This window comes from Salmo salar, chromosome ssa11, assembly GCF_905237065.1.
Source record: "Salmo salar chromosome ssa11, Ssal_v3.1, whole genome shotgun sequence".
In the NCBI taxonomy this organism is placed as follows: Eukaryota; Metazoa; Chordata; class Actinopteri; order Salmoniformes; family Salmonidae; genus Salmo; species Salmo salar.
Genome location: NC_059452.1, coordinates 61,589,477 through 61,603,316, shown reverse-complemented (window position 1 = coordinate 61,603,316; position 13,840 = coordinate 61,589,477). Strand labels below are relative to the sequence as shown.

The window sequence follows — 13,840 nt, the reverse complement described above, 5'->3', positions numbered from 1 at the left end:
ACGGATCATCAGTCATTTGTGTCAGTGCAGTACATGTTGAGTACCCTTGTCTATAAGCATGCTGAAAGTCTGTTGTTAATTTGTTTACCGAGAAATAGCATTGTATTTGGTCAAACACAATTTGTTCCAACAGTTTGCTAAGAGCTGGCAACAAGCTTATAGATCTGCTGTTAGAACCAGTAAAGGCCGCTTTACCACTCTTGGGTAGTGGAATTACTTTGGCTTCCCTCCAGGCCTGAGGACAAAGACTTTCCTAAAGGCTCAGATTAAAAATATGACAGATAGGAGTGGCTATGGAGTCAGCTACCATCCTCAGTAGCTTTCCATCTAAGTTGTCAATGCCAGGTTTGTCATTATTGATCGTTAACAATAATTTTTCCACCTCTCCCACACTAACTTTACAAAATTCAAACTTGCACTGCTTTTCTTTCATTATTTTTTTATTTTTATGCATGAATATAATTGCTCACTCTTTGTAATGGGCATTTCCTGCCGAAGTTTGCCCACTTTGCCAATGAAATAATCATTAAAATAATTAGCAACATCAAATGGTTTTGTGATGAATAAGCCATCTGATTCGATGAAAGATGGAGTAGAATGTCTTTCTACCAAAAATGTAATATAAAGTACTCCAAAGTTTTTTTCCATCATTCTTCATATCATTGATCTTGGCTTCATAATAAAGTTTCTTCTTCTTTTTGTTGAGTTCAGTCACATAATTTCTCAATTTGCAGTAAGCAAGCCAGTCAGATGTACAGCCAGACTTATTAGCCACTCCTTTTGCCCCATCTCTTTCAACCATACAGTTTTTCAATTCCTCATCAATCCATGGAGCATTAACAGTTCAAACAGTCTGTTTCTTAACAGGTGCATGTTTATCAATAATTGGAAGAAGAAATTTCATAAATTCATCAAGTGCAGCGCCTGGATGCTCCTCATTAATCACATCAGACCAAAATATTTGTAACATCATCCACACAAGAGTCACAGCAAAATCTTTTGTATGATACACTATTTTAGGCCCAGCTGTTGGAACTTTGGCTTTCCTGGATATAGCCACTATATTGTGATCACTGCATCCAATGGGTACGGATATAGCTTTAGAACAAATTTCAACAGCATTCGTAAAAATGTGATCAATACATGTGGATGATCTTGTTCCTGTAGTGTTTGTAAATACCCTGGTAGGTTGATTAATAACCTGAACCAGATTACAGGCACTGGTTACAGTATGTAGCTTCCTCTTGAGCGGACAGCTTGATGAAAACCAGTCAATATTCAGATGCTCAAGAAAGTAGACCTCTCTGTTTACATGACATACACTATCAAGCATGTCACACCTATTATTTAGATACTGACTGTTAGCACTTGGTGGCCTATAGCAACACCCCAAAAGAAAAGGCTTTAGATGTGCCAAGTGAACCTGCAACCACAACACTTCAATAACACTTGACATAAGATCTTCTCTAAGCATTACAGGGATATTGCTCTGAATATATACAGCAACTCTTCCCCCATAAGCATTTCTGTCTCTATAAATGTTATATCCTTGTTTTGCTACTGAAGTATCATCAAATGAATTATCTAAGGGAGTCTCAGAAATGGCTAATATATGAATGTTATCTGATGTTATGATTTCATGAACCTTATTTCTAAGGCTACATACAGTTAAAGTCGGAAGTTTACATACACCTTAGCCAAATACATTTAAAAACTCAAGTTTTTCACATTTCCTGACATTTAATCCAAGTAAAAATTCGCTGTCTTAGGTCAGTTAGGATCACCACTTTATTTTAAGAATGTGAAATGTCAGAATAATAGTAGAGAGAATGATTTATTTCAGCTTTTATTTCTTTCATCACATTCCCAGTGGGTCAGAAGTTTACATACACTCAATTAGTATTTGGTAGCATTGCCTTTAAATTGTTTAACTTGGGTCAAATGTTTTGGGTAGCCTTCCACAAGCTTCCCACAACACCTTGGGTGAATTTTGGCCCATTCCTCCTGACAGAGCTGGTGTAACTGAGTCAGGTTTTTAGGCCTCCTTGCTCGCACACGCTCGTTCAGTTCTGCTCACAAATGTTCTATAGGGTTGAGGTCAGGGCTTTGTGATGGCCACTCCAATACCTTGACTTTGTTGTCCTTAAGCCATTTTGCCACAACTTTGGAAGTATGCCTGGGGTAATTGTCCATTTGGAAGACCCATTTGTGACCAAGCTTTAACTTCCTGACTGATGTCTTGAGATGTTGCTTCAATATATCCAATTAATTTTCCATCCTCATGATGCCATCTATTTTGTGAAGTGCACCAGTCCCTCCTGCAGCAAAGCACCCTCAAAACATGATGCTGCCACCCCCGTGCTTCATGGTTGGGATGGTGTTCTTCAGCTTGCAAGCCTCCCCCTTTTTCCTCCAAACATAACGATGGTCATTATGGCCAAACAGTTCTATTTTTGTTTCATCAAACCAGAGGACATTTCTCCAAAAAGTACGATCTTTGTCATCATGTGCAGTTGCAAACCATAGTCTGGGTTTTTTATGGCGGTTTTGGAGCAGTGGCTTCTACCTTGCTGAGCGGCCTTTCAGGTTATGTCGATATAGGACTCGTTTTACTGTGGATATAGATACTTTTGTACTTGTTTCCTCCAGCATCTTCACAAGGTGAAGATGTCCTAACAGACATGCCAAATCTATAGTTTGTTAACAAGAAATTTGTGGAGTGGTTGAACAACGAGTTTTAATGACTCCAATCTAAGTGTATGTAAACTTCCGATTTCAACTGTATTTTAATATGGGCTATTTTCAGCCCTTTCCTGGGTAGCTTTTCAGGGACAGACATCATATTGAAAAGAGCAGACAAAGCAAGAGAAAAAAAAATACATTCAGCTGTCCATTAATCAATTGGTGTGTGTGTGTGCTGCGGGGTTGAGACTATGAACCCATAGGCTTGGCTCTCTCATCCCTTCCAGGCTTCTGGAAGGGAGGGTGAACATTAAGCCTGTCGTAGCAGATGTACGCAAGGTCCCCATGCACTCTGGCAGCTTTCATGGCTGGAATCAGTTCTTTCCTCTTCTGGCGCACAGCTTTAGGATAGTCCTCGTTGAGGATGATATACGTTCCTCTCAAGTTTTTGGCTCTTTCCAGAACAGCTACCTTGTCCTTGAACCTCAGGAACTTGACCACTATCGGGCCTATCACCTGGGCCGGTGGTGGGTTTTCCAGTCCTGTGGGCGCGCTCCACCTCAATCTTCCTGTGGTCCATCTTCAATTTGTCGGAGATCATTTCCCTCACTTTGTCCTCAGACTCCATCCAGGTCTCATGTGGAGATTCTGCAATTCCGTCTACAACCATGTTGTTTCGCCTTGATTGTCCCCCGAGATAGTCTGATTTATCTGTCATTGTTATCATGGATTCACACACAGAACTGATGTCCTCTCTTAATGACTTACAGATTGATGTCATCTTGCCTTTCTTCTGTTTCAACTCATCGACCAGAACCTGGGAAATCTGCAAACTGTTCTTCAGGTCCTGGACCTCTCTGGTCAGGTCGTCCATTCTTTTATTAGTAGAATCCACGAGTATTTGGACAAAACACTTGAAATGATTTTCTTGTTGTTGTAACAACTGCTTATAGGTCTCTTTTTGTTTGTTTAAAAGGTCCTTCACATGTGATAGACACCACTGGCACTGTCCTCAATGATACTCCCGCCGACTTTGGTCTTTGTCATGGTAGCTAGCAATGTATCTTAGGCTGTTACTTCTTGCATTTCCAGACAGGGCAGGTCACAGGGAAAATTGAAAACAACAAACAGCAGGGATCTAGACAGCCACAACGGCTAACCGTGTCGCGGGCTGCGTTCAAGAACACCTCGCTAGCTTGATGTCCAGCTAGCTAGCAGCTAGGCTAACTGCGACGCTAAATAGCTCCTCAGACCCGTCCTTGGTCGGCAGGATCACTGGAAAGATACAAGCAGTCCCAGCAACTAATGCCAACTGCGTCGTGGGATCCAACATAAGAAGCTAGGTAGCTACCAAGAACTTTCAAATATACTTTTAAACAACAAACTTTCCAAAAAAACTAAACCGAGCTCTTCCTCGTACAACAGGAAGTGACGATATAGCACACACTGAGTTGTGTCCCAGACAGCGCTATCCCAGGGTATATTAGGATGCAACTGAATAAAAAATAAGTTTAAAAAAGTACAACAAAATAGGGGAAGCAAAGAGGGATTTGGGAGCACTAAAATATGAGCTGGCTATGCAACAGAGGAAACATCAGTGCTGTCTAGGGAATATATATCTTAAGTAACTGTTTAGTAACAGTATTACATAATAGCAAAGTATACATTTGTAAAACATACATCCAGGTCACCTCTGAGCTGTCATATCAACTCATTCACACAGCAGCAGATCCGAAAGGCTAAGTGGAGACCCTTTGATGGTCTTCCTCAAAGTCATTCTCTGGACATGAGGGCTATATTTTGCTTTCCTATAAGTCAACATCGTGCCTGAAGAGTAGTGTGCGCACATGTGTGATGGAGAGCAGTGTTTCCCAACTCCAGTCATCAAGCACCCCCAACTGTACAGGGTTGTTGTAGACCCAGACAAAAATACCCCATTCAACTCAGATCTTCGTGATTATTTGCCAAATTGAATCAAGTGTGCTTGTCCGGGGCTACAATAAAATGTGTGCTGTTGGGGGTACTCGAAGACAGGAGTTGGGAGGGCTAGGATGCGTGAAGTGGTGAGTCGGAGCGGTGGTGATGTGATTGAATCTGATGAGGTCTGCCTGTCAGCTGGAGTGCCAGTCGGCCACTTTGCCTGTAATCCCCCCCTCCGATTTACAGTATACGCTGAAGCGCCGGGCCTTTATCATTCAAGCATTGCCATGACAACGTATCTGGAGACTAGAGGAGAGGAGCAGGCAATGGTGGCTGTAGTAGCAAAAGTGCAGCAGCACTTAGTAAAGTACAGATACCCCCAAAAACAACTTAAGTATTATTTTAAAGTGTTTTTACTTAAGTACTTTTCACCACTGCAAAGTAGTGCCAAACATGATATTGCACAGAAGGATTTTGAGTGTTAGGTTTATCAGTATAGTGTTGTGTGTTTTTAGGCTATGCATGCTATGCATCGCAGGAGGTTCCGGACTGTGGACCGTCGCAGGAGGTTCCGGACTGTGAACCGTCGCCGGAAGCTCTGGACTGGGGGCCGTCGCCGGAAGCTCTGGACTGGGGGCCATCGCCGGAAGCTCGGGACTGGGGGCCGTCGCCGGAAGCTCTGGACTGTGGACTGTCGCCGGAAGCTCTGGACTGGGGACCGTCGCCGGAAGCTCTGGACTGGGGACTGTCGCCGGAAGCTCTGGACTGGGGGCCGTCGCCGGAAGCTCTAGACTGGGGGCCGTCGCCGGATGCTCTGGACTGGGAGCCGTCGCCGGATGCTCTGGACTGGGAACCGTCGTAGGAGGCTCCGGACTTGGAACCCTCGCAGGAGGCTCCGGACTAGGAACCCTTGCAGGAGGCTCTGGACTGGGTCCCGTCGCTGGAGGCTCCGGACTGCAGACCGTCGCTGGAGGCTCTGGACTGCAGACCGCCGCAGGAGGCCTGGTGCGTGGAGCTGGCACAGGACGTACCAGGCTGTGGAGGCGCACTGGAGACACGGTGCGTAGAGTTGGCATAATGTGTCCTGGACAGATGACAACCTTCGCACGGCAAGAGCTGGGAGCTGGCACAGGACGCACCGGGCTGTGGAGGTGCACTGGAGACACGGTGCGTAGAACTGGCACACATTGTACCGGAACGATGATACACTCCTCAAAGCGAATGCGGAGAGCTGGCACAGGTGGCATCGGACGGCTAACACGCTCCTCAGGGCGAATGTCTTGCCTCCGCAGCCAAACCAACAGCTCTTCCGCTTCACTCTCTTCACATTTCGCCAACCACTCCTCGAAGGTATCTATCTCACCCCTCCGTTCACTCTCTCTCAATCTATCCAACGCTTCCTCCATGGTCTCTAACTCACCCCTCAGCGTCGCCGACCACCCCGTGTGCCCCCCCCCCCCAAAAAAAAATGTTTGAGGTTGCTTCTTGGGCCTACGCCGCGAGCCGCGATGTTGTCGCTTCTCCTCCTTCGCTGCTTCTGCCTGCTTCCATGGCAGACTTTTGTCTCCTGCCATTATTTCGGCCCAAGTCCAGGATGTCTTCCACTCCTGGCTTTCCTCCCAGGCCCAGGATCCCTGCTCCTCCTGGGAACGCTGCTTGGTCTGTGGCTGGTGGGATCTTCTTTCACGGCCGTCGTTGTAAGAATGGTCGGACCAAGATGCAGTGTGGTTTCTGTTCATCATCTTTATTGCGTGAACCGGCAAAAAAACCCAATAAAGAACAAAATGAACGTGAAGCTATGCAGTGCTCAAGGCAACAATACACAAACAAGATCCCACAACCAACAGGTGGGAAAAAGCTGCCCAAATATGATCCCCAATCAGAGACAACGATAGACAGCTGCCTCTGATTGGAAACCATACCAAGCCAACCTAGAAATAAAGAAACTAGAATGCCCACCCTAGTCACACCCCGACCTAACCAAAATAGAGAATAAAGGATCTCCAAAGTCAGGGCGTGACAACTATTTATATTTTTGACAACTTTTACTTTAAGAAAATAATGTACTTTTTACTCCATACATTTTCTCAGACACCCAAAAGTACTTGTTATATTTAGAATGCTTAGCAGGACAGGAAAATGGTCCAATTCACGTACTTATCAAGAGAATATCCCTGGTCATCTCTACTGCCTCTGATCTGGCAGACTCACTAAAGACCAGTGTTGCCAACTCATTTTCAGGGTAAGTTGCTAGAGGCAGGTTGATTTGCTGCTAAAAGTTGCTAAATGACGTTGTGATTTCATTGCGTGATAACGTAAAACTGCATCATTACGTAGAATACACAATAACGTTACTCAAATTGACTGGCCATCTCGGCAAAAAATATTATTTGACATTTGTTCAGGTACAGACTCCCACTCTTTTCTGTACTTCTGGTTGTACAATTTTGTTTGAGACATGTTGATTGATGTTGTAAGTTCTGTTCAAGATCAAACATTCGTGGCCAACTATATTCATTGGGTTTGGCTTGTCGAACTCGTACTACTGCTGCTGGAGTCAGCCAACAATGATTTGCAATTTACTGAAATTGCTGCTGGCCAGCTGCTGCCTGTGCACGAGCTGAGCGCCTGCTGCTGATGTCACTCACAACTTTTGCAGCCAGGCATGTGTGTTGTGACTGAGTGTGTGACAGAGAAAATCGTTTTTGTGTCATTTAGAGGGAAAATGCGTGCATTTTAGCGTTTGAGTCACTTTTCAAAAGTTGCTAAAAGTTCCAAATACATTTTTTTAAAGTAGCTAAATTTGTTGCTAGGTGCTGTTTGAACAAAGAGTTTCCAGGGTAGTCTGAAAAGTTGCTAAATCTATCAACAAAATTGCTAAGTTGGCATCACTGCTAAAGACACATGCTTAATTTGTAAATGATGTCTGAGTGTTGGAGTGTGCCCCTGGCTATCCATTAATAAAGTGTACATCTGAAAATGGTGCCGTCTGGTTTGCTTAATAAGGAATATAAAATGATTTATACTTTCACTTTTGATACTTAACCTGTTTAGGATAGGGGGCAGTATTTTCACGGCCGGATAAAAAACGTACCCGATTTAATCTGGTTATTACTCCTGCCCAGAAACTAGAATATGCATATAATTGTTTGATTTGGATAGAAAACACCCTAAAGTTTCTAAAACAGTTTGAATGGTGTCTGTGTGTATAACAGAACTCATATGGCAGGCCAAAACCTGAGAAGATTCTAAACAGGAAGTGCCCTCTCTGACCATTTCTTGGCCTTCTATAGACTCTTTATCGAATACAGAGGATCTCTGCTGTAACGTGACACTTTCTAAGGCTCCCATAGGCTCTCAGAAGGCGCCAGAACGGGGAATGATGACTCTGCAGTCCCTGGCTGAAAAACAGTAGTGCATTTGGATAGTGGTCGATCTGAGAACAATGAAACGGGTCCATTTTACATTTTCAGTCTTTGAACGAAAACGACGTCTCCCGGTCGGAATATTATCGCTATTTTATGAGAAAAATCGCATAAAAATTGATTTTAACCTGTTAGGGCTAGGGGGCAGCATTTGCACGTCTGGATAAAAAAAATGTACCCGATTTAATCTGGTTACTAATCCTACCCAGTAACTAGAATATGCATATACTTATTATATATGGATAGAAAACACTCTAAAGTTTCTAAAGCTGTTTGAATGGTGTCTGTGAGTATAACAGAACTCATTTGGCAGGCAAAACCCTGAGACATTTTCTGACAGGAAGTGGATACCTGATGTGTTGTATTGACTTTAAACCTATCCCATTGAAAAACACAGGGGCTGAGGAATATTTCCTATTGCTTCCACTAGATGTCACCAGCCTTTACAAAGTGTTTTGAGTCTTCTGGAGGGAGATCTGACCGAACAAGAGCCATGGAACGATGATGTCCCATTAGACACCTGGCGCGCGAGTTCATGTTGGGTACCCTCGTTCCAATACGTTATAAAAGAGTATGCATTCGTCCACCTTGAATATTATTCATGTTCTGGTTAAAAAAGGCCCTAATGATTTATGCTATACAACGTTTGACATGTTTGAACGAACGTAAATATATTTTTTCCCCTCGTTCATGACGAGAAGTCCGGCTGGCTTAGATCATGTGCTAACAAGACGGAGATTTTTGGACATAAATGATGAGCTTTTTTGAACAAAACTACATTCGTTATGGACCTGTGATACCTGGAAGTGACATCTGATGAAGAGAATCAAAGGTAATGGATTATTTACATAGTATTTTCGATTTTAGATCTCCCCAACATGACGTCTAGTCTGTATCGCAACGCGTATTTTTCTGGGCGCAGTGCTCAGATTATTGCAAAGTGTGATTTCCCAGTAAGGTTATTTTTAAATCTGGCAAGTTGATTGCGTTCAAGAGATGTAAATCTATAATTCTTTAAATGACAATATAATATTTTACCAATGTTTTCTAATTTTAATTATTTAATTTGTGACGCTGACTTGACTGCCGGTTATTGGAGGGAAACGATTTCCTCAACATCAATGCCATAGTAAAACGCTGTTTTTGGATATAAATATGAACTTGATAGAACTAAAAATGCATGCATTGTCTAACATAATGTCCTAGGAGTGTCATCTGATGGAGATTGTAAAAGGTTAGTGCATCATTTTAGCTGGTTTTATGGTTTTGGTGACCCTGTCTTTGACTTGACAAAACATTACACACAACTCTTGTAAATGTACTGTCCTAACTTATGCTTTCGCCGTAAAACCTTTTTGAAATCGTAAAACGTGGTTAGATTAAGGAGATGTTTATCTTTCAAATGGTGTAAAATAGTTGTATTTTTGAAAAATTTGAATTTTGACATTTATTTGGATTCAAATTTGCCGCTCTTGAAATGCACCTGCTGTTGATGGAGTGCACCACGGGTGGCACGCTAGCGTCCCACCTAGCCCATAGAGGTTAAACAGCGTTTGACATGCTTCGAAGTACGGTGATGGAATATTTTGAATTTTTTTGTCACGATACACGCCGGCGCATCACCCTTCGGATAGTGTCTTGAACGCAAGAACAAAACGCCGCTATTTGGATATAACTATGGATTATTTGGAACCAAAACAACATTGGGTGTAAACTAGAAGTCCTGGGAGTGCATTCTGACGAAGAACAGCAAAGGTAATCACATTTTTCTTATAGTAAATCTGAGTTTGGTGAGTGCCAAACTTGGTGGGTGTCTAAATAGCTAGCCTGTGATGGCCGGGCTATCTACTCAGAATATTGCAAAATGTGCTTTCACCGAAAAGCTATTTTAAAATCGGACATAGCGATTGCATAAAGGAGCTCTGTATCTATAATTCTTAAAATAATTGTTATGTTTTTTGTGAACGTTTATCGTGAGTAATTTAGTAAATTCACCGGAAGTTTCGGTGGGTATGCTAGTTCTGTAGTATAGCTCTGGCTATAAGCATGAGAGAGCCCCCAGACAAAAGTGCAAAGGTATTTTATAGCCAAGATACATCCCTTTCAGTCTACATGATGAACAACAAACAGATGGATGGAATGGGTCACAAGGTTAGGATTTGTATGAAAGATACTTATTATTCACAGCAGACAGTATCTGCTGTAAAAACAGTTATCTTTGTGTAGAGACCAGGGTCTGGCACTGGGGTCATCTCTCCCTGGTACCATAGAGAACAGAAACATTAACTCATGCTATGGAATGCGGTCTCTTTAGGTTTTATAACCCAAAAGACATTGTAAATATCCTGTTAGTGTTTTCAGAGGCCCACTTTCAGTTCACACAGACACAATAGAGTTATAAGAACCCTCTATTCTGTTGCATAAAACAACCATTTGATGCAATAAAAGTATTTGAACATAATCTTGCAATTTTGCTCTCACAACCGGCACCTCTAATTGTTGGGGAACTGCATACCGGTTATTTTTGCCACTACTCTGTGAATCTGGCGTATGTGTGCCAGTAGACTGTTCAAGATTGAGAATGTGCAGGATGCACTGTTCCAAGTTGTCAAATCACATCAGAGCCAAGCAGAAAGACTTCGACCTTAGGGAGAGATCAAAATGTACACAATTGTTACCCAGAGGAAAATGGGGGATGGTCATGCTTTTTCAATTTCAGTCAGGGGATGGGTTTAGTATTTTACTCCAGGAGATGGTCATGTCATTTGTAATCGATTAAATGTCATATTGCTCAATGTTTGAGAAATAGTTGCTTATTATATACCGATGTGTGTCCGATGCTGCCCCTCATCCCTGATTCGCATGCAATATCAAGTATGCCTAGTGTGGTCTCAATCACATGATCCATAGCCTATGCTATAGGCCTAGGCTATACGAAGAGCATGCTTGGAGAAGCACAGGGCAAAGCTAGATTTCTAAGAAAATGTACTTCCTTCGAGGTTTTGCGCTGCTGGGATGGTGTATATAAAACTCTGCATTACACACTGCAATGGATATGCTCTCCCAATCATGAGCCCTAGACTGCTCTTGATGATGTAAACCATTTTGTGCTGCCTAACTAATGGATGTGCTGTGTACAGTGGCACTTCAGGAAACGAGTCAAAGGCTTCTTCCGAAAATAGTTATTCATTTGTCCAGAAAATGCAATATCTGTGAGCATGGACTAGGCCTACTGATGTTCTGTTCAGTTTGAGAGAGACAGCGGGAAGATGAGGTAAGCTTGCTACTGCTATAATTGATTTAATAAAAACAAATGTTTCTTTGCCCATAATGAAGCTATTTATCAGAGTAATTGACCTCACTGTCACGCCCTGACCTGAGAGAGCCTTTTTTATGTCTCTATTTAGGTTTGGTCAGGGTGTGATTTGGGTGGGCATTCTATGTCCGTTTTTCTATGCTTTGTATTTCTTTGTTTTGGCCTGGTATGGCTCTCAATCAGGGACAGCTGTACACCGTTGTCGCTGATTGGGAGTCATACTTAGGCAGCCTGTTTTCCTTTTGGGTTTGTGGGTAGTTCATTTCTGTTTAGTGTTTTGCGCCTGACAGAACTGTTTGGCTGTCGTTTTTTTTTTGTTTAAAGTGTTTTATCTTTCATAAATTCATGATGAGCACTAATCACGCTGCGCCTTGGTCTACTCTCTTCAACGACGGCCGTTACACTCACAAAAAGCCATATTTAGAGTAATTCACATAACTTACATTACTATGAAGCAGTAGCCAAGAAGATTAACAGTGAATTGGTGCTGAAAGTAAGCCAATTCGACAAGGCCTAATTCATTTAAAAAAGTCTTCACTTTATGCTACTAACAAAAGGGCTTTGTGTGGGAGCCTACACAGAGTACAAAACATTAAGAACACCTTCCTAATATTTGAGTTGCACCCCCGTTTGCCCTCAGAACATCCTCAATTCGTCGGGGCATGGACTACAAGGTGTCGAAAGCGTTCCACAGGGATGCTGGCCCATGTTGACTCCAATGCTTCCCACAGTTGTGTCAAGTTGGGTGGTGGAACATTCTTGATACACACGGTAAACTGTTGAGCATGAAAAACCCAGCAGCGTTGCAGTTCTTGACACACTCAACCCAGTGCGCCTGGCACCTACTACCTTATTATACAAAGCGATCCATCTTTAGTCCGCAATGCTTTGTGCTAGAAACAAGCTGTAAAATGCCGGGTAAAGACGTGACTCCGACGCATATGGGACATCTTGGCTGGAATCTATGACAGTCAGATGCTGCGCTACAATCTTCTATAGCCGAGGAGATAAAGAAATTGACTTTGCTTGGAAAGTAATGTGTGATTCTGTCACTATCAACTGACGTTCAACATTGCAACAGGCTATTAAACAACATACTAACTCTAAACAAGTCAGGAGCAAGCCAGCAAGCCTAAGAAGGAACAGAAATGAATTATTTAGGTCAGACTGTTCTCTCTGCTACCGCATGGCAAGCGGTACCGGGACTCCTCTACAGCTTCTACTCCCAAGCCATAAGACTGCTGAACAATTCATCAAATGGCCACCCGGACTATTTACATTGACCCCCCCCTTTTGTTTTTACACTGCTGCCACTCGCTGTTTATTATCTATGCATAGTCACTTTACCCCTACCTACATGTACAAATTATCTCAACCAACTTGTACCCCCGCACATTGACTCGATCCCGGTACCCCCTGTATATAGCCTCGTTATTGTTATTTGTGTTACTTTTTTTAAATGGTATTTTTTACTTTAGTTTATAAGGTAAATATTTTCTTAAGCATTTCACGCTAAGGTCTACACCTGTTGTATTCGGCACATGACAACACAAATTTGTTTGAAGTGTATAACTAGAGGTGAACAAAAAAATCTCTAGACCACCTTTACTCCACACACAGAGACGCGTACAAAGCTCTCCCTCGTCAAATCTGACCATGACTCGATCCTGATTCCTGCTTATAAGCAAAAACTCAAACAGGAAGTACGATGAAGCGGATGTTAAGCTACAGGAATGTTTCGCTAGCACAGACTGGAATATGTTGCACGATTCATCCGATGGCATTGAGGAGTACACCACATCAGTCACTGGCTTCATTTATAAGTGCATTGATGACGTGGTCCACACAGTGTCCATACATATTCCAACAAGAACCCATGGATTAACAGGCAACTGCCGCATTGAGCTAAAGGCTTGAACTGCCGAGTTCAATGAGCAGGACACTAATCCGGACGCTTATAAGAAATCCCGCTCTGGCCTCCGACAAACAACCAACATGCAAAGTGTCAATACAGAACCAAGATCGAATCCTACTACACCGGCTGATGCTCAGATGTGGCAGGGCTGGCAAACTAATACGGATTACTAAAGGGTAACCCACCCACGAGCTGTCCAGTGACACGACCCTACCAAACAAGCTAAATACCTTCTATGTGCGCTAGGGCTGACCCCATTTAGTTGACTGGTTGATTGTTTGGTCGACCAAGATTTTTTGTTGTTGAGCAGTCGCAAACAGATTCTTTTTTTTCATGGCACACGAGGCACCTGAGTTGAGGAGGCCGCAGAGATGCCATGGGAGTGTGGCTCAGATGCACAAGGCACGTCTCTCTCCAGAATGCGCGCTCTCCTGCCATTTTGTGAGTATTCATTGTTTCATAACTTCATTGTGTGCATTGTTTGCTGCATATATAAATTCCCCAATTACATACAGAATCAGTCAAAAAATTTGGACACACCTACTCATTCAAGGGTTTTTCTTTATTTTTACTATTTTCTAC

The 13,840-nt window shown here is 42.8% G+C and overlaps 1 protein-coding gene across 1 annotated transcript in view; it reads right to left on the bottom strand.

The window, feature by feature from the left end:
* Nucleotides 1–6,344, bottom strand: part of LOC106562843 (protein SCAI) — a 41,369-nt gene extending 35,025 nt beyond the window's left edge. The window contains exon 1 of the mRNA XM_014127888.2: nucleotides 6,085–6,344. Within this exon, the coding sequence (XP_013983363.2) occupies nucleotides 6,085–6,344 (260 nt within the window). The remainder of the gene's footprint in view (nucleotides 1–6,084) is intronic.
* Nucleotides 6,345–13,840: the final 7,496 nt, after the last annotated feature.